The following is a 23,769-nucleotide window of genomic DNA, read 5'->3' on the forward strand; positions in this document are numbered from 1 at the left end:
TTGATTAATGACCCCTATTAATGAATGATTTTCTATTAATGAACGATTTCAGTATAGGCAACACAACATACATTGCTTGCATAAATTAATTAAACGCTCTGTGATTCGCAGTGACCTGTAGTGTAGGTAACCATATACCTATATATTTATATTCCCACTAAAAATTAATTTAAAATGAAGTAGCCGCTGTTAGTATTATCTGTCATTGTATGTATTTATTTACTTTATTGTTTAAAATTCTGTGTATTTGAAAAATCAAAGGATGGATATTGACGAAGAGTTTAATTTAACTCCACCAGAATTTAACTTCTTCTATCACAGAATTTACAGAGGTCCAAGATGACTTAAATATAAATTTGTCAAAATGCTACACAGCAGATAATCATTTATCAATATCTTCCTTTAATTTCAGTAATTGTACCATTTCGAATATTAATGTTTACTTTAATAAAACTACCACTAATGAAACTTTGAATAAAGTCAATGAAAGCTGAAAAAAATTGTTGTTTATCGTTAAGTAAATAAATATTTAAACTAAGATATCTTTATTTCTGAAAAGTACGGTCGAAGGAAAAGTTTTGTAACGAACTCGTGAATTAAAATGGCGATTAACAATCTCGAACATTAACGCGCTCACTTCGCTCACGCGTTAAAATATCTCAATTGTTAATCGCCCTTATTAATACACTTGTTGGTTAAATAACTATTAAATGTTATCTTTGTTTTGCTTCTCGTAAAGTAAAAGTAACTTGTGAGAAACTGTTCTTTTTTATATAGTAGCCTTATCTTCGAAAAGAGAAATAAATTCTACTGCGAAAGTTTATTTTTGAATCTTCTAAAAGGGTAAATTAAAATATCATTAAACAACATAAGTCATCCCAAAGTTTTGAGAATACGCTATTATAATAATTTAAACGCGTAACCCAGTTTCCTATTCACTAGGCCTAAAACTTACCATCTTTATCGTAATGGCTCCAGACCTCCATGAACTGATTAGCCGACAACTTTTTCAGTTCTCGGGAATGGGGATCTCTGAATTGTCTCATGAAATTCGTCGCTTTCTCCAAATTTAGCCGTTTCGCACTTACTTGTTCTGCGTGGGTGGTCATTATTCTGAAACAAAAAGGGCTTGTTTAACAATCTACATTGTAATAAGTTAAAATGAATTTTTTCTTATTTAGAGAATGTGCAAATAATTCAAATATATAAATAAAATTATTACAAACAGGGACATTTCTGGACATCAGAAGCTCTCTTTCGTGAACATCTTATATTATTAATAATACATACCGCCAGAAAAAAAGGAAAGAAAAAAGAAAAAGTAACAGAAAAATTACAGCAAAGAGTAAACTATAATCTAGAAAATTTGAATATAATTTAATGAACAAAACTAATATAAAACAAAAATGAGAAAGTAACAGAAAAAAAATTATTATTTTTATATACAAGGTCTTTTCTCTTCTGCAGAAGTATTGCGCAAATCCAGTTTGAACTCAGTAATTTATATGGCTTAAATAGGTTTATTGTATATTTTATGTTCTTCTAATTTTCTTTTGCTAGATACTAGTTTTCCCTATAATCATAAGTTACGGTCTTAGGTCTAGCATCTTGCCATGTGGCTAGTGGTAACAGTCTTGTTTTAAGAATTAGGAAAGTACACTCTAAAAAGTTTTTTTCGGCTTTTTTTTGATATCGACCTCCACAAGGACCTTGAGATGGAAGATGTAAATAAAATTATCAAGAAGATGGTAGGTAGTCACGAACAATGGCTCCATAAACACGTAAAGATCGAGGCCATCTAGCTCCTCGATAATACTGGGTTAGAAAGAAGACTAAAACGATTTGAGTTAGAGTAAAGTGTAATTAGTATAAAAGCAGAGCATAGTGCTATGTTGTAAATTTGCATGTTAGGTGTTAGTGCATAGCTGTTAGATAAAATAAGAGGACGCCATAGGGTAAGCTCTTAGAATGCATCCTTTAGTAAATTAAGGCAGATAAAAATTGATAATTGGTCAGCGTGGACCAGATTCCAATGGTATAAACACAGTAGGTGTTTAATATAAAAAAGGGCTTTTTTTACAACTCGGAGTTTATTTATCTAATGCCTTTTGGAGTGAGAATATACCTATTTAAGAGTCTCTTTAATTGCTCCACTCACCCGATCTTTTGGCAACATTAAATTTCCGTCCTGAATTTAAAACCTTGCTGTTATATTTGGGCACTTTTATGTAGAATTTACTCTTCGGACAATTGTATTTGAACGACGACATGAAAATCTCCTGCAATTTTGAGGAATTCATGTCTCGATCCAGTGTATGCTTTATTATCCCTTTAATTCTGCATCAATATTATTCCAGGTCTACTTAATATGTTCCCCAATCTATTTTACGGGGTTTAGGATTTCGAAATTTTATTGTTGGACTCGTTACCTGTTATTGTAGAACAGATGTGTTGATGGTCTAAACAAGAGATCTAATTTGATAATATGCCATTTACTAATAGTTCTGGGCACGTGAATCGTGGCCACGTGGAGTTTAATTATTTCATTTTGCTGCGTAATTTCCTTAGTTAGATTGTTTCCTTTATCTATTATGTCTAAATCATGAAATGTTATTCTCAAATATTTCCCTCATATATATAATCCAGCACCTATCTATACAATATACGGATATAAATATGCTGTCTACCACTGCTCCATAGACCCTTTACTTGGCCCTAGTAAGTACAGGGCCGATGAGTATCAAACCTTTTTATAATACGATTAAGTTCTGCCGAAACTGCCTAACTGTGCTGAAAATTCAAACCATCAAGTCTGTAACATGCCATGAAATGGGCAGATGTCAATGATTTGTAGGAGAACTCGTCAATCGAAAAGATCTCCATTCTTTTCCTCTTTCTGATATCTTAACAACCAGTATTAATGCCTTGATTTTGTTTCCTTAGACGCGTTCTGATATTTCTTTCTCGGTGATTTTTTCAAGGACGCGTTTAAGGACTATGAGGCGCCTGGACATACTATCGGAGTCAACTACAGTCAAGTCTGTTTCCTTCCACGGGTCCACAGGTTCAGAGCTTTTATTACTTCAGCAGTCAATTTAACTAATTTAGTTTAGTATCTTTAACAGCTATTTTTCCTGTTTTTTTAAGTATATAAGATTTGAGCCCCATCTTGATCAATAGACGTGACAAAGTACGTCACCGGAGTCGCCTCTCTGCTTATTAGCGTTGCCAGGTTTCTTGTCAGTTGGTTTAAATTGTTAATTCTTCAGTGTAAATGCTACATATTACAGAAATTTTGGTTAGTTTTGTCGTATCAAAATAGGTTACAATGGCACTACTCCCTTTTACACCAAAGATTAGAGGCGTCTATGTAAATAATTTTTTGAAGCTATTTTTGATTGGTTTTGACTAATATCGATTTTTTAATTACAGAATTAGAAGTTTCAGAACATTTAAATCGCAAAGATATCTATATTGCACAAACATGTAGTTTGTTTCCATTGATGATATGTAGAGATGTTAAAGGATAAAATTACAAAAAAATTTAAATCGTCGGGAAATGGACTTAGCATATGAGACAGGGGTTAAAATGTTCTAGTGAAACGAGAATTTTGGTTTATCTTTAGTCTCCCTACAGTATTTTTGAGTGCCGCTAAATTACGGTACTCTTAAATCCCAAGCACTACTTAACGCAGATGCACTAACTATGTTTTAAAATGAAAATTTATATTTTGTAAAAAATAATTGCAAAATAAACAAGATAAATAATTTATTTTTATTTTACACTTAAAATTAAAGACCGTATATTCAAAGATTTAAGAAAATTATAAACTAACATTATGATACTCCACAAAACAATTATTTTTAACAAATTAGTAAATTGTTTAAATTTAAATTATTTTTAACGTTGCAACATAACTAAACTTTACATGCAGAACAAAATAAATACGAATACGTTTTTAACTTTTTTTAACTTTCATAAGAACTGCACAATTTGCTTTTGGCAACATAATGGTTGTCATTAGACTTAAGCAAATACGCAAATTGCATATTTTGTGTATAATGCATAAAAAATTCAAAAATGTAAAATTTGAAAATTTTGTGTTAATTATATATTTTTATATTCAAACTTACAGATAGCATAAAAATGCCAATATTTAATTTTGTTTTATAATCACTTGGTATTTAAATTCTTGGTATAGTAACTAATAAAAGAGAGCGACTTATAGTTTTGTCACGTTTTGTCCTGGAATTAAGGGTTTGTGTGTAACGATGCTCTGATCGTTTAACAGTTCGAACCGTGGGAGTGTCAATATTTGCGCATCCACTTCTACAACGTGATGGCGAAGTGGGAATCAGAACGGCTATTTAAGGCGTGTGAATAGCGGAATTAGACAGTCTTGTTGCTAGCGCTCTAGGCTCCCTGACTCGCCGGTGTAGTGAACCTGCGAGCCATTCTGGACAGAGAGAGTTCCGTATTGAGGATCGTACTCTGTCCCTAACCAAGCGGAACCCATCGGTGTTGCGTATTGAGCATTACCGCGGATCTGCACAGAACCAACCGGGACAGAGAGATTTCCGTATTGAGGATCATATTCTGTCCTTAGCCAAGCGGAACCCGTCGGCATTGTGTATTGAACATTGCCATGGGTCTGCACAGCTAAATATTTTGTTTTGCGAGCATATTCGGAGCTGTCGCTGAATTGAAGCGAAAGCGAGTATAAATCTGCGCGCGATCGATTTCCCCCATTCCGTTTCTTATTAGTAGTACTAATTAATTTCTTTTCTTTTATAGACGTTCGCCGAGGACTTCGTTCATCACGGGATCCAGTAGAATTCGTTTTAGTTTTATTTATTGTATAAGTATACAACGTAGAATTCATTTTTATTTTTATTTATTGTATATACTAAATTAATAGATTTATTTTTATTTCAAACCTGTGTTTTACTGAGTCTGTCGCCCCGAAAGAGCTACCCATCACAAACTGGCGCCCGAGCAAAAATTAATAACATGCCGACAGATAAAGACACAGACTCAGTAACAGGTACGTCGTGGATAAACCGACTTTGCAAAGAGGAATTGCAGAGCGAGGCCGAAAAATACGGCTTAAATCCCAAGGGAACCGTCGACGAATTGAGAGCACGACTCAGAACCTATTTTAAAAATCGCGAGGAAGCTACAGGAACAATCCCAAAAGAAAAAACTTCCAAGGGAACAGAATCCGACACACTCACCCAGGAAATTTCGGGCATCCGAAGACAATTACAGGAATTAACAATAACGAAACAAATGGGGCAACCAGAATTGCTAAATCAAGTACGAAAGTGGAACACACACTTCGACAAGAAACATTCGGATGCAATAGAATTCTTAGAGAGGATAGACGAATTAAGCTTGGCCTACGAGATCGATAAACAAGATCTACTAAGAGCATTACCTGAATTATTAGGAGACCACGCTTTGTTATGGTACAGAAATAATAACAAAAATTGGAAGTCATGGACAGATTTCAGCGAAGATTTTAAAAAAGCTTTCTATCCCAGGGGATATTTGCTACAACTAGAAGAGGAAATCCGAAACAGAAGACAGAGACAGAACGAACCAGTAGATAGATATATCACGGAGATTCAAACATTATTCAGACGAGAAGGCTCTTTTTCCAAAAACCAAGAACTCGAAAGGATATACAAAAATTTGTTACCAGAATATAAGCTTTATGCTCGCCGCCGGGATTTCGGAAACTTAGCCGAATTACAGGATTTAGCCCAAGAATACGAAACTCTAGAAGACGAAAAGACCCGAGCAAATCAGATTTGCCGTGGAAACTGGAGACGCACAGAGCAAGCAAAGTACGATGCGAAAACGGCATGCTTTAGATGCAAGATGCCAGGTCACAGCCGTAAAAACTGCAAAAACCCATGGAAAAAGTTTTGTTCGCGTTGCGGCAGAGAAGGGGTTTACAGCAGCGACTGCTGTTTCAGGCGTCAGGGAAACGAATTACAGACTGAAGAAACAAGGAGTCGTCCCAGTCTGTAAAACAAGATTCGACTCCATTCGTTTTCGCCGTTACACAGCCAGCAAGCAAGGACATTCGACTGTTCGCATCACTAAAAATAGGGCAAAGAACATACAGAGCGCTCATCGACACAGGAACTACTAAAAATTACGTCGGGGATAGAATAGCTCAGATATACAAGGACTCTCTAGATAGCTACAGCGGGAGAACAAGACTAGCAAATGGAGCGTCAATCGAGCTTAACCAGAAGTTGACAATTGAATGCGAGATCGATAAGTTACAAACCCGACAAACATTCATAGTAATGCCAGGGTTGACGGAAGATGCATTAATAGGAGTGGAATTCCTCAGGAACCATTCTATCGAACTTAAATTCGATAAACATACGACCAAACAATACATACAACATCAAGAAGAGACATGTAACACTTTAAAAGACTCCACTCAAAATACGGAGTTAGAAAGGTTTCTAAGAAAAGAACTAAGGGAGTTTGAGAATATAACAGGACCCACCAACTTAATAAGACACGAAATAAAATTGAAGAAAAAGTGCGATCCAGTCAAGCAGCCTTATAGGCGGCACAATCCCGCAATGCTACAGATCATCAACCAAGAAGTGGACAAGATGTTAAAAGAAGGAACCATCGAACCCTCCACAAGTGGTTGGAGTTCACCGATTGTACTAGTTAGGAAAAAGGATAACTCGTACAGATTTTGCATTGACTTTAGAAAAGTCAACGAACTATCAGATAAGGACGCATATCCGTTACCCAGAATATCGGAAATTCTGGATAGACTTAAGGAAGCAAATTTTATATCGACCCTCGATTTGAAACAGGGATATTTTCAAATACCCCTAGAAGAAACAAGCCGCCCAGTGACAGCATTCAGCGTACCCGGAAAAGGCCATTTTCAGTTCAGAACCACCCCATTCGGACTGCATTCCGCAGGAGCCACTTTCCAACGCCTACTGGATAAGGTAATACCTCCCGATATGGAATTCGCGTTTGCCTACTTGGATGATATCGTAGTAATATCTAAAACGCTCCAAGAGCATTTAAATCACCTACATGAAGTTTTCCGAAGACTGAAAGAAGCCAGATTACAGCTGAACTTCGAGAAATGCACGTTTTGCCAGTCAGAACTCAGATACTTAGGACATGTGGTTGGAGCAGAAGGAATAAAAACCGACCCGGAGAAAACCAACGCTATAACCGGACTTACAGCACCGAGAAATGTGCGTCAACTCCGCCGGTTCCTAGGAATAACATCATGGTACCGCCGATTCATAGAGAACTATTCGACAATAGCAGGACCGCTAAACATGCTTCTGAAGAAGAAGATAAGATGGAAATGGACCGATAAGCAGGAAAACGCGTTTGAAGAGCTAAAATCAAAACTTACATCGGCCCCAGTATTAGCATGCCCCGATTTTTCAAAAACATTTTACCTGCAAACAGATGCGTCGAACTGTGGACTTGGAGTTGCACTAACACAGAAATACGACGGCCAGGATAAAGTAATTGCATATGCTAGTCGAACCCTCACACCAGCCGAGACAAAATATTCCACAACGGAAAAAGAATGTCTATCCATCGTGTACGGGATAAAGCAAATGAGGCCGTATATAGAAGGATACAATTTTAAGGTCATATCAGACCATCAGTCCCTAAAATGGCTGAAGAACCTTAAAAACCCGTCAGGTCGGTTAGCCAGGTGGAGTTTAGAACTGCAACAGTACGATTTCGAGGTAATATATAGAAAGGGAGTCCTCAACAAGGTAGCAGATGCTTTGTCACGACAACCACAAGAAAACCAGAGCGAAGAACCAGAGTCGGAATTATTAGCATCAGAACTGGAATCATGCAGTTGGTACGATAATTTATATAGGAATGTACTCCAGAACCCAGACGATTTCCCGGATTTACAAATATCAAACGGGAAATTATATAAACACGTTTGGAGCAGCCGTAATTTAGCCGACCCAGAGTTTAATAACCCATGGAAATTATGCGTACCAAGATATAAAAGGAAAGATATTTTAGCGCAAGTATAAAATATCTTTCATCAATATCAAGAATAGCGCAAAAGTACTATTGGCCTAAGATGTTTAAACAAATTGCAGACTACGTTAGAGCCTGTACGAAGTGCCTCCAATATAAACCGTCTCAAATGCAACCAGCCGGGAAAATGCAACCGTCCACTGTAGAAAAGCCTTGGCATACTGTCTCAGTTGATTTAATGGGACCATTCCCAAGATCTGCAAAAGGAAACATTTTCTTAATAGTCGTGCAAGACCGGTTTACCAAATGGGTCGTCGCCCAGCCAATAAGAGCAGCATCTACGAACTCAATCATCGACACTCTACGATCTAAAGTAGTCATGCAATTCGGTATCACGAAGAAAATCATCTCGGACAACGGCGCGCAATTTACAAGCGGAAATTTTAAGGCGTTCCTAAAGTCCTATAACATAAATCAAATTCTAACACCGCCGTACTCACCTCAATGCAATCCAGTAGAACGAATGAACAAAGTACTGAAAACGATGATAGCTACTTACGTGGAGGATAACCATAAAGACTGGGACAAATTCATACCAGAATTCTGCTACGCCATAAATTCGTCAAGACACGATTCAACAGGATTTTCACCAGCGCTTCTTAATTTCGGAAGGGAATTAGACATAACAGAGGCGACAAATGGACAAGATATACAGGGGTATGCAGAAAACTTAAACAAGTTAGAAGCGTTAAGAGAACTAGCGAAAGTGCACATGGAACACGCTTTCGAGGACCAAAAGAAACATTACGATCTAAGACGAAGAGACTGGCAGCCACATCCAGGAGATCGAGTCATGAAAAAGGAACACCATCTATCATCGGCTAGTGCAGCTTTCACCAGCAAACTAGCGCCGAAGTACTCAGGACCATACATAGTAACGTCAGTGATATCACCAGTAATAGTAAAACTGAAATTGGCCGATAGTAGTAGCCGCAAGCAGATGACGGCGCATGTAAAAGATTTAAAACCGTGGGGAGGAAGATTGTGATAAAGATACCGAGAGGGATAGATGACATCACAAGGCTGTAGACACCATATACACAAAAAAAAGGTATGCTACTTTTTTTTTCTCAAAGAGAAGGGGGTGTAACGATGCTCTGATCGTTTAACAGTTCGAACCGTGGGAGTGTCAATATTTGCGCATCCACTTCTACAACGTGATGGCGAAGTGGGAATCAGAACGGCTATTTAAGGCGTGTGAATAGCGGAATTAGACAGTCTTGTTGCTAGCGCTCTAGGCTCCCTGACTCGCCGGTGTAGTGAACCTGCGAGCCATTCTGGACAGAGAGAGTTCCGTATTGAGGATCGTACTCTGTCCCTAACCAAGCGGAACCCATCGGTGTTGCGTATTGAGCATTACCGCGGATCTGCACAGAACCAACCGGGACAGAGAGATTTCCGTATTGAGGATCATATTCTGTCCTTAGCCAAGCGGAACCCGTCGGCATTGTGTATTGAACATTGCCATGGGTCTGCACAGCTAAATATTTTGTTTTGCGAGCATATTCGGAGCTTTCGCTGAATTGAAGCGAAAGCGAGTATAAATCTGCGCGCGATCGATTTCCCCCATTCCGTTTCTTATTAGTAGTACTAATGTATTTCTTTTCTTTTATAGACGTTCGCCGAGGACTTCGTTCATCACGGGATCCAGTAGAATTCGTTTTAGTTTTATTTATTGTATAAGTATACAACGTAGAATTCCTTTTTATTTTTATTTATTGTATATACTAAATTAATAGATTTATTTTTATTTCAAACCTGTGTTTTACTGAGTCTGTCGCCCCGAAAGAGCTACCCATCACATGTGTTTACTAGTTTATGTCTCCAGAGAAAAATTTTTATTTTGACGGTAAGTTTCACTTGGTTTCACTTTTGTTGTAAAATTGGAGGCGTAAACAACGTGTATTTCTAATAAGCAATGTTTCAACTTGGATAAAACCTTACAAAGAGCTATCTATGGATATGAATAAAATTTATTGCTCATGTGGCAAAACCGTAAGTACATGGTACAGGTATTATTTTTTATTTTATTTTAAAAATTGACAGGGTGGTACAAACAAAGATTTTATAATTGTAGATTATGTTTGAAAAGTACCGACACAAGGCTAGTTCGCAATAAATCGATGTATTTTTGCTTTTTGTAAGCATATTTTAAACTTCTTGCGATAACAAATAGAACACATATTTAAAATTCAAATCATTCAATAGTCTACTAAAAGGTTGCTAACATTTTTTTTTAACAATACCATAGTTTGCTTTAATTTTGCTAAAAACAAAAACATATCATATATTGGACTTAACTAATTAGGTGCTTTTAATTTCTGCTCGCATTATATTTTCTTTAAATGTAAACAGAAAAGATCAAGAGCCTCGTCTAAATAGTTAGGGGTTCTTCCTTCTTGCACAGCCATTTCTTGATATTTTCAAGATTACTACACCGATTTTTATTTGATTTAATTTAAATGTTTTAATTGTTATGCAAAAACGGTTCATTTCTAGTTTATTTCTACAATCTTAGATTTTAAAAATGGGTACAACTATAGAATATTTATATTCTTTTATAGATTTCATCTGAAAAAAAATTCAAATAGATCAGCATGTCAGACCCGCGAAACATTTAGCTAAAAAAGTAAAAACCACATACTGTGAACAATATCAACCTTCAGTGTCCAAGTGCTTTCAGTCAAGTTCCAAAAAACAAACCGAACAAGAAAATTTTAACGAAGACTTGCATTAGTATTTTCTAATATACCGCTTTCAAAATTATCTAGTAAAAACTTTAGTTCTTTAAAAAAAAATATTGCACACAAAAAATTCCCAATGAACGAACTCTAAAGAGAAATAATGTCAATTTGTTATATTACTCCTCAGTTATCCACAACATAAAAGCCAAAATAGGTCATAATTACTTTTACATATGTGTGGACGAGACCACTGACTCGTCAGGAAGATACATTGTGTGTGCACTTATTGATTGGCGTACTTAGCGCTAAAACCTTTTCAAAATCGTATTTAATTTCCTATAAGCAAGTGAAAAAAACCAACGCCCTAACAATATCACGGTTTCCACAAGAAGCATTAGCAAACTTTTTTCTTCCTGCTGCTGTGCATAATGATACATTATTGCTTATTTTAACTGATGCCCCACCATATAATATGGTAAAAGTAGGACAAAATTTAAAAATGTTTTATCCAAACCTAATACATGTCACTCGTTTAGCGCATGGAATAAACAGAGTTGCGGAGGAAGTAAGAAAAAAATTTTCACTAGTTAATAGTTTAATAGCGAGCATTAAAAAGGTATTCCTGAAATCACCTGTAAGAATACAATGTTACAGAGATATGCTTCCTGCTGTTCCACTGCCATCGCAACCCATTTTAACACGTTGGGGAACATGGTTGGAAGCAGCTAATTTCTATGCTGATCATTTTGTTCATTAAAAAAAAATAATTAACCTTTTCACGAATAATAGTTGCCAATCTTTATTGAAAGCTAGGCAAGCCTTCCAAAATAACATCCTTTAACAGCAACTGTCATTCATAAAATCAAATTATAGTTTTGTCCAGACAACTTTAACTCAATTAGAATCCTTCAAATTATCATTGTTAGGGAGTACAGTTTTAATAAAATAATTTGAGTCATTGTGTCAAAACGTTAAAGGTACTATTGGAAAGGAAATTTTTCAAAAATTTAAAGTAACCAAGGTAAAAATGGTGGTTACCAGGTGCTTTCTGAAGTGGTTCAAGTAGTAGATAAAACATTTTCCGAACCACTTAATTTAGAACCATCTATTATAGTAAATTATAAAAATGCCCCAGTTACATCAGTTGATGTCAAAAGAAGTTTTTCTACTGACAAATATATGTATTCAGATAGAAGCCATAAGTTTTTATTAGAAAATTTTGAACATCATTTGATAATCTATTGTTACCACAATTTAAAATAATATTTATATGTTAAAATATTTGTATAATGTTGTAAGTATTTTTGTAGATAAAAAATATTGTAAATATTTTTTATTATATGCATATTTTCTAGATAAATATGCATATTTTGCATAAAATACTGCATATTTGTGCTTAAAATACTGCATATTTATGTGCATATTTCATAATTTTTTATTTGCATCTTTGCCTAAGTCTAGTTATCATACTGCACCAAAAGACGACCAAGATTTTCAACCCTTACGCTATCTGGGAGTCTATACCCGTATCTTCTCCTTTTCGTTGCATTTAGGAACCTGATATTCTTTATTGAATTTGGCGTAATGGAGAAGAATTATTTACTCTCATCAGGGAAGAAGTCCCATGGCATCTCTTGTCGAAATGATAATAAATTGTTGGTACAATCTTTCAAGTTTAAAAAGGATTTTGTCACAACATAGCCATTAAAAAATGTAATCTTAAGCAGAGATCAAAATAAAAATGATGCTACTATTTTTCTGCGCTTATATGTATTGTGTAGCAAAATCTTTATCTATCTGAATGATTGACACCAGTCATATATGTACTACAATCTTCTACTGTAGACCTGCCCGTTACACTAAACTTTTTGTCACTTTTGTCCTTTTTTAGTAGTTCTAACTTCCTCGGTATCGTGGAAGTTCGAAGCAAAATACACTAAACATTTATCTCTACATTCATAGAATTTTTTGTCAGTGTTGGACACTACAATATCAGCGTTTAGAATAAATTGATTTTTGTACCCCCCTCTCCCCATTGTTTAGGAAGAATGCTAAAAATCGGTTTTAAAAATGTTATCTTGATCAGTTGCTACCTAGGGTTCATATATAGACTACCTCTCAGGACCAGCAACCCCATTGAGAGCCTTTTGTTGCCATGAAGAAAATTTGTTAATAAAATTATTAACAGATTTACTATTTATTTTTAAAACTATGACCAGAATTAAAACGTAGATATTTGAACTCTTTGTGTAACTTTACGTCGATTAATATTCGCTCTGTGTGTGACTGACGCGACACCTACCGCCGTTATCTGACAGTTTTGGACGTTCCAATTTGAAGGGCAATTAGTTTTTTAATTCTATAGTCCGTCTAGAAAGTATCCGGAAAATAGAAAGCAGAATTATAATTTTACGGTATTTCTTTCTATCACTTGAAATATAAAATTTCAACAAATAATTGATCTCATTTACTTATACAACCTCCATTTAAATCTAAACATTTAACTATAAACGTTCAAGTACACCCGAAATTAGGTCAAGACCACAATTTTCCAGGTAATGGTGTTCCAGGCCTGTAAAGGTGATCGAATCAAACCTTCTTGATCTCGTGGCGCTGCTCGTTCCACTTCAATCTTAATCGATCCCCATATGTTTTCAATGGGGCTAAGATCTGAAGATGTTGCTGGCCACGGAGTTGTTGCCAATTCGTGTTCTTGCATTCAAGCTTGAGTATAAGCAAAAGTATGGCATCTTTCATTATTTTGCTGAAAAAGTTAGCCCTCTGAATATAAAACATCGTTTCAATAAGAAAACCATTTAGGATGTCACAATATTTCGCACTATCAACACTACCATTAACTATATAGAGAGGTGTAGCACCACGCTGAGATATTGCTCCACAAACCATTATTTTAGTGGAAAATTTGGAAATTTGAACGGTAACATTTTCTCTTAATAGGACTTTTAGATGATTTGCACCAAGCTGGAAACAACTTTCATCAGATATAAAGACATTATTAAAATTATCTTCTCGAAAACGTTGACAAAAATCTATTCTTCGTTGCCTTTGCAGAGGTGTCATTGTAGGGATTTTTTTTGGATTCCTTGATATGTAGCCTTGCTTTTTCAGTGACATGCGGACAGCTTCTGGGCACACTTTTATTCTTCGTTGATTTCCAAATCTATTTGCTAATTTTCGAAAACCTAGGCGTGGATTTTGTCCGCGCGAATGTTTCCGCGAATCTTACGCGGTCTACCCGAAACTGGTCTATGTGTCATATCTATGCCATATTTTATCCTCTTTATTGTCTCATACATTGCACTTTTTCCGAGTTTAGTCAATTGCACTAATTTTTTAACGTTTCGGACACCCTTTCTATACAAATATTCCACCATTTTTCTTTTTTCTACTTGCGACATTATTTCACTAATCTTAAGTCTGTTTACAAATAACAATATTTGACAAATGGTGTTGTCATGCGATTTTGTTCATAACCTACTATCGGTACAACCTACTTGAGCATTATTTTTGTCTTAAAATTTTACAAAAAGAAAATCTATTAAAATTAGGAAAAATATAAATTTCCGGATACTTTCTAGACGGACTATATTTTTCCAGTTTATGTTTTAAATAGATGTAGTATAAAGAACTGGGTTTCTAAAAATTCATCATAATTTATTTTTTCAACTCCAAATGGAAAAGGAAGGAAAAAATCTGGTACTGTCAAATCACTTTTGTCATATAGAAGAGGCGGTAATTAAAAACAATAATAGTAGAAGCACAGAATACATCACCCAACGGTGATGTTGGGTGATGCATTCTGTGGTAGAAGTTATTAAATAAAAGCTCAAGTCACCAGGCAGGCTGCAGTTAGCTTGAAGCCCTATGAATCATCATTAAAGGTATAGTCAATAAATTTTTAAAAAATATATGCATAAAAGTAGAAAAATTATATAAAAAGCATTCTAATTTCTTACTCAAGCTTGATGATACCCGCCTAGTGATTCAGACATGTTGTACATGTATTTATAACAAACGCGAAATATGCATATACATTGCTGGTTTAATTTACTATGTCAATAATGAAGATAACAAAATGAGGTTATGTAATATTTACCTTTTTATTTCATTTGCTTTTCTCTAATTTATATGTAATTTTTAGAAACCTATAAAAACTACACTCACTATTTTGGCTACTATTAGGATAATTAAATACGCAACAATTATTTTTACTCATTTTTGATCAAATTTATCTGTAAAAAGTCCAATTTTGTCATATTTCGTTGCTAGGTACGCTGGCATCGTTTCAAGGTACCCCAATTTTTAGAAATTTTTGAAAAAATTCCGATCATAACTTTTTAACCACAAACGGTATCAAAATATAAACTTAATATTCGAGCTCTATTTTTCAATACGCGTTGATTGATATATCAAGTGGGCTAGGTCGTTAATTTTAAAATAGTATTTCCGGTTGCAAATTTTCAACCAAACGTCTAAAGTCAAATTTCTTATCTTTAATACCACCTTTAGGTTGTAAGCTATCATTCAACATCTCATTTGTTATTCTACCTATTTTAATAACGAACGAGTTGTGTTTACGGGTGGACAGACCGACAGACAGACATTAATAATTCAATATTTTCACCTTTTTTATACATTTTGTAAATTAAGTAAACACAATATATGCTTATGAGAGCTAGGTACAATTTTTGATAGAAAAATCAAAGAAAGTTATATAAAAATTTTTTTTTTAAATTCTATTAAAAACAACGCTATCTTACTGTCAAACAATTATATTATATTCTTCTATATTTCATTTAATAACAGAAAATTTAGGGAAAAAACGACCATTAATCGATTTATTGATACTCATGAAATCGATTACTTTCACTCATTAGACAAGAAAATGGGAATACAAGTTCCGTCAGACAATGTGAAAAGTTGTTTTTGCTGCTGTTAATGAAACTGTCCTGAAAAAATTAGCTGGTTATCTATGAATTTGGTCACAGTCATTTTTCCGACATGTCCTAAATTTATCATCAGACAATTTCATTTTTGTGTTTTTCTTTTGATTTTTAAGCTATTTAATTAAAAAGACTAGCAGTATCGTATCTATAATTTTCGGTATGTCGTAAAATCGTCATGTTTTGGGAAAATTAGATGAAAAATGTTTCACAACCAAAAAAAGTCGCAGAGTGAAACCGTGTCAGACTCGGCCTAAATGAAGCGATGCTCAAAGTTTGGAGAGCGTATCTATCATAAACTTTTTTTGTAGACGGGCACTATAACTATATTAAGAATTGCAACTACTTAACGATATCTTATATGACCGTCACTGCTATTAAAAAACGGTGGATCGCAATATTAACAGTCTGTATTCCCTATAGCCCATATTGCACAGTTTTTTTTGTATTGCAAAACTGATTTTAATAATTTATTTGTACTTATACTTTAATTTTTTTGTGTATACTAATGTTTTACTATTATCATTGCATCATATAAAAAATTTTATATGAAGAATTTTAAAAGTACAAGTACATATTATTTTGTAATCCTCGTTCCAACTATATAATTAGTCATAAAATATTCAAATACCCAAACGTTTAGTAATAGACTCTATACATATTTTATTATAAAGTACATGTACAAATTAAGGAAATTATAAGCGAGGAAACCAATTTCTTTTATTTTAGATAATTATTTCTTGTGAATGTAAATTAGAGAATACAGCATCGTCACTTGGTGGAAAGAAAGAAAGAAGGAGAAAGAAAAATATCGAATTCTTCAACTCGTTATGCAGGGTGAATTAGTTGACAGGAGAGAACAGAGAGGCCGTCGTATCTCGTGATTGAAAAACCTCCGACAATGGTTTGGGATGACCTCCGCGGAGCTGTTTCGCAGAGCAGTCAAAAAAACCATAATAGCCTTGCTGATCGCCAACATTCGAACCGTAGGAGAAGAATCGTAAAAGCTAGATCCACCTTTAACCAGATGGGGCCTTCTTTAAGAGCCATAAACTTTTTCTTGATATAAAATAAGAATTCTGCAATGCTATGTTGTCTCTGTCCTTTTTTATGGTATTAAAAGTTGGACCTTGAACGATGATATGTGCAGAAGATTTGAAGCATTTGAGATGAGGCTATATTGTAAAATACTTAAGACTCCGTGGAGGGACCGAGTTACAAATGAGGAGGTCCTCAGAAGAATGAGGAAGAACCGAGAAGTACTGACCATTATCAAATCTCAAAAGTTACAATACTTTAGACACAATATATGAAATAAATGCAGATATGCCCCCCTACAAATCATTCTACAAAAAAAATATTTGAAAAACGATTTGCAAGAAAAAGAAGAAGAACATTCTGGTTAAAGAACTTCAAACTTGGTTCAACACATCTATGCAACTTTTCCGCGCTACTGCAGATAAAATAAAGCTTGTTATTATAATCGCCAACATTCGTCACGGATAGGCACATCAAGAAAAAAAAGAAGAGAAATGAACTCGACCTATAAACTACGTTTACAATCAGGACGACGAGTCTCAGCATTCATCCATCTCTTTCTTTCCGAATACTTTGTCTGCTCTCTACGCAGATAAGCAAAATTTTGAAAGTCATTCCTAGTCTTGGCAAGTAATAGATCTTTAATCCCTCGAAAAACAGATAAAGTCCTTCTTAACGAGCGAATCCTTAACTGCATATTGCAGGTTTAAGGATTAAATAATGTTGGTCTAAAACCAGTCTTTACTGGTAATATATTTAGTGTATTTATTTTTGTGGTAATCTGATCAAGAATTTTTATACAAAAAACGGACACTTTGGTAATAAACACTGGGTTAAGACTTTTGAAGGTGATTTATATAAAAGTTAAATTTAATGTTTTAGTAATTAAACCTTATTAGAATACTATTTGTTTGTCTACAATTTGTGTCAATTCAGCCTCACAAAATAAAATGTCAATATTTTTGATTATTTATTTGTTAAATGCCAAATATTAACAATTTATCATGAGAGAGAAAAAAATATGACTATTACAATGTTTGGCAAACAATATCATTCTCGCCAGATGTTCGTTAACCACGAATTTATGTGACTAAGTAAACACCAAATGTCTCAAAGAATAATAAAACTTTCCAACGCTATGTGCAGTATATCTTACTACCAAAGCTGATAATGACAAAATCGATATCCTCAACAAGGCGATGTAGAAATTTTCTCTATTTTCAATGGATGAGTTGGATCGGACAATATTCTTCCATAAAACTTTTCTTATTTAAAAACATGCTACGTTAAAAATAGTTTGTATATTTGATATTAATTTTTAATAAAATCGCTTTTATACTCATTTTAAATTATTTATTGTTTAATAGTCTACAATTTTCGAAATAAAGAACCCTGACAAAGGGAAATATAAAAAAGGTGCAGCTTTTTGACAAAACATAATAAATCACATTGTAATTGCCTTTGTATGATGTATGAGGATGTTAAAAATAATGTTATTCCACTAACGTGAGCGGTTCTATCTAAAAAGTCGTTAAACTTCTTAGCCCAGTCTGGTTATGCAAAAATCATCGATTTCACCGCAAAATTTTTCGCAGATATCTGAAGCTTTTAAGACATAGGTGGGGGTTACTAGATGACGAACAGATGAAAAGGTACTCGTATTATTACCTTGCATTTTTTTTTAACAATAATTTATGGGGTCACAATTTGATTTTTTGTCTATTACATTTTAATAATGATATAAATATTGTTTATTTAAAATGTAAGTTTTCTCCCTTACATTTTAAATAAACCATATTATATCATTTTTTTATATCAATATAATCTTTATTTTCCCGTTTTTTCAATTAAAATTGATATATAATTTACGGAGATATTTGCAAAAAAGCAGTTAACAAAATAAAATGTTATTAATACATAATTTCTCCCAGATCGATTAAATAGTTTAAAAGTTATTTAATTTATTTATCCCTGAGGCTAATTATTTAAACTATTGAACTTGCCCTATGAATGATGCTCGACACATTTAGCAAATTTCATAGGATTCTTTAAGACTTAAACTATCTCAGAAGTTAAATGCATATTGCGTTTTCATCTAAATTATTTACAAAATAAATGTTTGAAAAAGGGGTATGTATTTTACTTGTAAACAATTGTAATAACTTTTATATTTTTCAAGCTACAGACTTGTACGTACAACCATTGAATAGCTAGTAAAAAAACTCACTTAAAAAAAACTATGGTTAATAGGAACGAAGTTAGCGACTATTTTTTAAAAAATCATATCTCCATTGTTAATAAGGATTAAGATGTAAAATTTTCACAAATTTTGAATGAAAATCTAAACTTTATATTGAAACTTATATCTATAAAATTCCTCCAATTTTTTGAATCTTACAGCCTTTCGAAACGAAGGTACTTTCGAAAGATCGACATAGGAAAGTGGAGGGGAAACTGTTTTAGCTCCATGCTCCAATATTTCGTCAGTCTCAGTGTAGTGGCTTTAGAAAGCAATATACTTATACTTCTTTGAGTAAAATATTTTGTGTATTTTGAACAAAAAGTTTTAACTAAACGTATTTAATTACTTTTTGATTGAAAATTGTAAGTAATATTTAAAACTATTGAATGAATAATTAATTATAATAAATAATTATAAAAAAAAATCACAAGGATACACTTTCTTTAAATGATTTAATATACTTATAATTTAACAGAAATATCGGTGAATCATCTTTTAAACTAGAAACTCTGCTACCAACTGAAGGTGCAGCCAAACAGCATGTTCTTCGGGTTTACTATCAATTACAAATGTGGTTAGGAAATCAGTTAGATGCTTGTGCCTATAATTGGAGACAAAGTGCCACTGGTTTTGAATCAATTTATACTCTAGATAATTTAATTACCGAAGAGACATTGGAGCACATTACATGCAAATGCACCACAGGTTGCAAAACTACTAGATGTGAGTGCAGAAAACGTGGTTTAAATTGTACGAACTTGTGCATAAATTGTACTGAGGAAGAAGTAGAGGAGAAAATATGCTGCAACCTCGGTACAGTTACGTTTGACGACAACAATGATTCTGAAGATGTATACTTAGAGACTGATTTAATAAGTAAAGACAAACAACCTGCAACAAAAAGGTTCAGAGCTGACAGTGAAGTCGAATGAACGAACCAAATTTTAACTTTTAAACCAATGTATGCAAAAAAAATAAGAGAAGTAAAGTTCAATAAACATTGCAAAATTTAATAAGACAAGTGATGAAAAAATCGACTTATTTTATCAAAGCAGTAACGCAGATTAGAATAATATTGTATATCATATTTGTACGAAAAATAGAATAAAAATTAATATTGTTAATTATAAAAATACAAACAATTATAATTAATATAAGGAATATAATAATATAATGTGTACAAAATTACCTGAAATTTAATTTATAAAATATATAAGTACATATTATTACATCATTGATATAAAATGAAAAAAAATATACGTTGATTTTCCGGGATGGGAGGTGAAAATTATGTCATCATTATTAATACTGCGACAGACTATTCTAGCCAAATTAAAAAAAAAAACGTAAGTTTTTACTGTAAATTATACAAATAGACTCAATTTTTCCGAGGTCTCCCATATTTTTCGGCCAGTGAAAACTATGTAGATATTCATATTTCAACGAGTTACCCCAGAATAAAAAAGAGACTTCCAGCTGCAGTGGAAGCCGAGATCATGTAAATTTTTCCTACGTGTTTCAATTTAAAGTTCCAATGTCGAAAAGAAAAAACGAAGCTAAAACAGTTATCCTCTCCACTTTCCTATGTCGACCTTTCGAAAGTACCTTCGTTTCAAAGGGCTGTAAGTTTCGAAAAATTAGATGAATTTTATAGATACAAGTTTCAATACAAAGTTTAGATTTTCATTTAAAATTTGTGCAAATTTTACTACTTAATGTTTATAAACAATGGAGATATGATTTTTTAAAAAATAGTCGCTACCTTCGTTCCTATTGGTCATAGAAGGTTTTTTTTTAATGCAAGTACTAGCTATCCAATGGTTGTACGTACAAGTTTGTAGCTTGAAAAACATAAAAGTTAATATAATTGTTTATAAGTAAAAAACATACCCCTTTTTCAAACGTTTATTTTGTAAATAATTTCGATCAAAACGCAATATGCATTTAACTTCTGAGATAGTTTGAGTCTTAAAGAATCCTATGAAATTTGCTAGATATGTCTTGCATCATTCATAGGACAAGTTCAATAGTTTAAATAATAATTAGCCTCAGGGATAAATAAATTAAATAACTTTTAAACTATTTGACCGATCCGGGGGAAATTTCGCACAAATTTAAAAGACGGTAATTCTTGGATGTTCAAATGTATTAATAACATTTTATTTTGTTAATAAAAAAATTATTAAAATATATAAATAAGTGCAAAAAAACTGCTTTTTGGCAAATATCTCCGTAAATTATCTATCAATTTTAATTGAAAAAACGGAAAAATAAAGATAGTCTTGATCTAAAAAAAAAAAATGATATAAATATTCTTTATTTAAAATATAAGGGAAAAAACGTATAGACAAAAAATCAAATTGTGACCATAAATTATTGTTTAAAAAAAATGCAAGGTAAAAATACGAGTACCTTTTCATCTATTCGTCATCTATAATGAACCAAACAAAGTAAAAACCTACAAATTGGGATAAGATTATCTATTAAATTGAAATAAATTAGTAAATAAACAAAATACTACTTACATGCCGGTATACGAATTATTAAGTAATGATTTGTAAAACATACTTCGAACTATCCTGGATTGCTGGTGATGGGTGTTATTGTAACTATTTGACAATTAGCTGGGAAGTTCTTGAGGGGAGAAAAATTGTAATTGTTTGTTAAATGAAAGTGATTTCCAACTTCCCCGCTAATTGTCAAATAGTTACAATAACACCCATCACCAGCAATCCAGGATAGTGTGGACTATATTTTACAAATCATTACTTAATAATTCTTGTACCGGCATGTAAGTAGTATTTTGGTTACTTACTAATTTATTTTAATTCCATAGATCATCTTATACCAATTTGTAGGTTTTTACTTTTTCTGCTTCATCAATTTTATTCATATTAATAATCACAGACATAATATTGGCATAATTGCTGAATTTGTTATTCTTTTTTAAGACAGCACCCTAATGTGGGTTTTTGTAATTTTCTGCATTTAATTTACTGGTACCGTTTGACCTGAAGATTCTTAGCAAATTGTAGTAAGCAAAACCGGTCGTTTTGGTGGTAAAATTAAATTGATTGTGAGTAAGTCTAATTTATTATTTCTTTTACCTTTTGAAATGGACTCACACAGGCAACACATTCATGATTTCTTATCACTTAGTGCAAACTGTTTATCTATGTCTGTAAACTTCTGATAACTTTTTCAGAATCTCCAGCCATATTAAAAACAGATCAAACGGTACAATGGTAAATTTTTGGTTTAAAGAACCCAATATTGAAATGTTCATTAAAAATTTTTCTCTACTGGACTGACGTGGCAACTGTAGTGATATTATTTCGTTAGCAATCTTCTTTGTACAATCGGTACATTTTTTGAATATTTAGCCCTTCTTTAAGGTATCTCTTGGTCGTATACTTACGCGTTTAATAGGAAGGTACTACAGGAAACAGAATTATGTGATTTTTTAAGTGGTCTATAAATTGTGGTTAAAGTTTATCTGGTCTGTTAGTGTGTTTTCCACGTTTATCTTCCCCTAATGATCTACGATCTTTCAGTTTTCATAATTCCGTAGTAATCAAAGTTTCTAAAACGTTAGATATTTCCAAGAACATAGTTTTGCAAACACGTTATTCTTCATTGCGAATGTTGAAGTAATATTTTCGAGAGTAATTTCTTCGAGACCGTTGTTCTACACCAATACCTACTTATTTTTTAGCAACCTCTCACATAACGAGCAATTAAATCCCACTTTCTCGTATGATATTTTAACTTCCAAAATTCATTGAAAAAAAGGTGTCTATCTTTTCTAGCTATTTCGGTAGCACATTTTAGTCTACATATGTTTGTGCATGGTACACCTATCTGTCTTATTATAATTATAATACTTTTTTGATTATCATGTTTAAGTCCCAAATTTAGACTAGTTTTAGATTTTTCATCCACTCACTCACTAACGTTTCTACACTTACTCTCTTTATATTGCCCCTATTTATTCTCTTTCTATTTGTGGTTTCCTCAGGTATATTGTTATAAGGTTTAATTATAACTTCAGGGATGTTTTCCTCTACTGTCGAAATGTAATATTGGTCAGTCTCAGAGTCTGCGTGAAAGTATCAGAGTCTGCGTGAAATGGTTCCTCATCGCGTTCCTTCCTAATTATTTTATTTATATTACCTTTGGCTTTATTTTTTCTAAGCTTACTGAAATTAAACACAAAAGAGGTGAATACATAATATTTTTTATGCAAAATTTGAACCAAAATTAATATCAGTCTCGTGGTGACTATGACCCTCATTCGTCTTTTTGTAGATATTTCCTTTCTTCTACAATACTTATAACAATATGTTTGCTTTCTTCTACAATACTTACAACAATATGTTTACCTTAAAAAAAAGTAGGTTTTTACTTTGTTGTTATTATTTTGAATAAAGTTGATTATAAATTTACCTTCAAAAAAAAGTTAAGAATTATACGTTTTAGATAATTCCTCTATTATCTTACTTCTGGAACACATTACAGCAGTTATAACAAAACTAAACTTTTGAACATAACCGTAAACTAGCGCCGAATATCGTAGTACCTCATGTAACGATACCTAATGCTGTCTCCTCGGATAACAACGAAGAATATTGTAACTCAAGATATGATGATTTTCTACGGTTGTTTTTCATAAATCGGAGATACTAAAAACTCGTATACGTAATATTGATTGCATAACTATATTTACTGAGATACGATTCGTTCCTGGAAAAGAGATCACTA

The 23,769-nt window shown here is 33.2% G+C and overlaps 1 protein-coding gene across 2 annotated transcripts in view; it reads right to left on the reverse strand.

Moving 5' to 3' along the window:
• Cbp53E (Calbindin 53E) overlaps positions 1-23,769 on the reverse strand; it is a 579,284-nt gene that overhangs the window by 374,428 nt on the left and 181,087 nt on the right. For both annotated transcript variants that reach the window (XM_072523348.1, XM_072523347.1), the window contains one exon: positions 956-1,113. In XM_072523348.1, the coding sequence (XP_072379449.1) occupies positions 956-1,109 (154 nt within the window). In that variant the 5' untranslated portion in view covers positions 1,110-1,113. The remainder of the gene's footprint in view (positions 1-955; positions 1,114-23,769) is intronic.

This window comes from Diabrotica undecimpunctata, chromosome 2 (genome assembly GCF_040954645.1).
Source record: "Diabrotica undecimpunctata isolate CICGRU chromosome 2, icDiaUnde3, whole genome shotgun sequence".
In the NCBI taxonomy this organism is placed as follows: domain Eukaryota; kingdom Metazoa; phylum Arthropoda; class Insecta; order Coleoptera; family Chrysomelidae; genus Diabrotica; species Diabrotica undecimpunctata.